Here is a 1935-nt window from a genome sequence, read left to right as displayed (position 1 = left end):
GCCTGCATTCTGGTGGCTCAGATGATGACTAAGGAGTGTGTAAAAAGAGAGAACAGAGCTATTTTCTGGGGCTCTGAGCCACAGGAGGAGCAGCGTGTGACTCTGGGCCAGATGTTGTGAGCTCCCTGGCTCCTGAACTCAGATGTTGGTTTCTTGGTAACTATAAATTGTATTTGGTCTGTTTATAATGTATGTTTGTAATTTGTTTGTATTTGCTCCGAAGTTCAGGGTGCTGGCTTTTTCCCCTGAACTAAGTGAATGATATTTGTATGCTGGTTTGAAATAAGATTGTTAACCCCCTCATGCTATTTTCCTTAGCAAAGCAGATCAAAAGAACCTGTGCTGGCAGCATCCTTGTTGTTGGCCTTATGTTGTTCTTTCACCCCCACAGCGGCTGCTAGCAGAATTGTTGCAACACAGCCATAGCCAGACACACTGTACCTAGACCATGGTGATGTCATTTTGATCGTCTTTGAGCATGAAGGCACAACCAACCATTTAATAAACTGGGAAAGTCTTCTATTCCAATACTAGCTACTCATACCTTTATATCCCTTAATATCTTGGAATTAAGTAAATATTAAAGTTATTGAAGTTAATGTTATCGACAATTAAAACAACAATTATAATAGAGACACGGAAAATTATTTACAACATTTTATTTTTTTTTTATTTTTTTTTTCCATAATCCAAGTTTTTTTTATTGTTTTTTTTAGCAGTCATTTATGCCATGAATTCGTAGGGGATAGGTTCCAACAGTTCAGGTTCCTTGCCATTGGTTCTCACAAAGTGTGCTTCTCTGGGTGGAGCAGGCTGGCGTTTCAGTTGAACCCAAGTGCCTTTTTCTTTGGCTTCCTTCTTCTTCTGATCATTTTCCTTTACACGCTTCAGGAAGCTATCTCTGCTCTTAGAATGCTTAATATGCTCAATACGCACATTAATTCTCTTGGCTAGAATCTTGCCCTTAACCTGTTTGTTTACAACAATGCCTACAGCATGCTGAGTAACATTATAGACTCGTCCAGTCTTGCCGTGGTAACATTTGTGGGGCATTCCCTGCTGCACTGTGCCCATGCCCTTGATATCTACAATATCACCTTTCTTGTATATTCGCATATACGTAGCCAAAGGGACAATACCATGTTTTCGAAAGGGCCTAGAAAACATGTAACGTGTCCCTCTCCTTTTTCCTTTTGTGTTCGTCATTTTGGCAACTCACTGGAATATGGCGGAGCCGGCGGAAAAAAGCTATTTACAACATTTTAGTTGTGAGAAAGATCATAGCCAGTCACTTCAATTACAAATGTAGATAACTTCTCTTTATTTTGATTACACAGCCCTACTCCATTTAGTTTCTTCAAGATAACAAATATAGTCTTTTCACAAGATAAAGATCACGATAGTTTCACAAAGATGTTGCTATCCTCTTTCTGTCTATCTTCTCCAAATTACCTCTAGCTATGACAGGAAAGGTCTGTTTAGTTTCTCTCAAATCCTCACCCTTAACAGTCTCTTTCCAGACTCACTTTTCTTAAAAGGGGGAACAGTATGATGGTGGGAAACTGAGTGAAGAGGTTCCTAGCATGAGATTCCTAAGGCCATATCCTCTCAACCTACCTAGCAAGCTAAATCCATTTGGATAACTATAATATTCAAACTATCAGGCAGTGGTTCCTGTGGGTGGCTCTTGGCAGCTTTCCTTGCCTGGGTAAATGACACACTCAGCAGTAGCCTGGGTCTTTTGATCTGTATTCAAACTCAGATTAAATCAAAGGCTGTAATCAAAGTTACAGTCCCAAGAGGTTCCACACAGAATGTTCCGTTGCTTCCAACTTCAAGCAGATGTGGAAGTGAGCAGTCATGGATTCCATAACAATCACTAGTTAGAAAATTTACTATATAAATAATTTTTTTATTGTATAAGTGAACTGAACA

General features: G+C 39.4%; 1 protein-coding gene across 1 annotated transcript; it reads right to left on the bottom strand.

The window, feature by feature from the left end:
• Positions 1–685: 685 nt before the first annotated feature.
• LOC118828205 (60S ribosomal protein L21-like) lies at positions 686–1239 on the bottom strand. The gene has a single exon (XM_036734664.1). The coding sequence runs from the start codon at positions 1204–1206 to the stop codon at positions 724–726; it is 483 nt and encodes a 160-aa protein (XP_036590559.1). The 5' UTR covers positions 1207–1239; the 3' UTR covers positions 686–723.
• Positions 1240–1935: the final 696 nt, after the last annotated feature.

Source organism: Trichosurus vulpecula, chromosome 8 (assembly GCF_011100635.1).
Source record: "Trichosurus vulpecula isolate mTriVul1 chromosome 8, mTriVul1.pri, whole genome shotgun sequence".
NCBI lineage: Eukaryota > Metazoa > Chordata > Mammalia > Diprotodontia > Phalangeridae > Trichosurus > Trichosurus vulpecula.
This window is presented reverse-complemented; position numbering and strand designations above follow the sequence as displayed.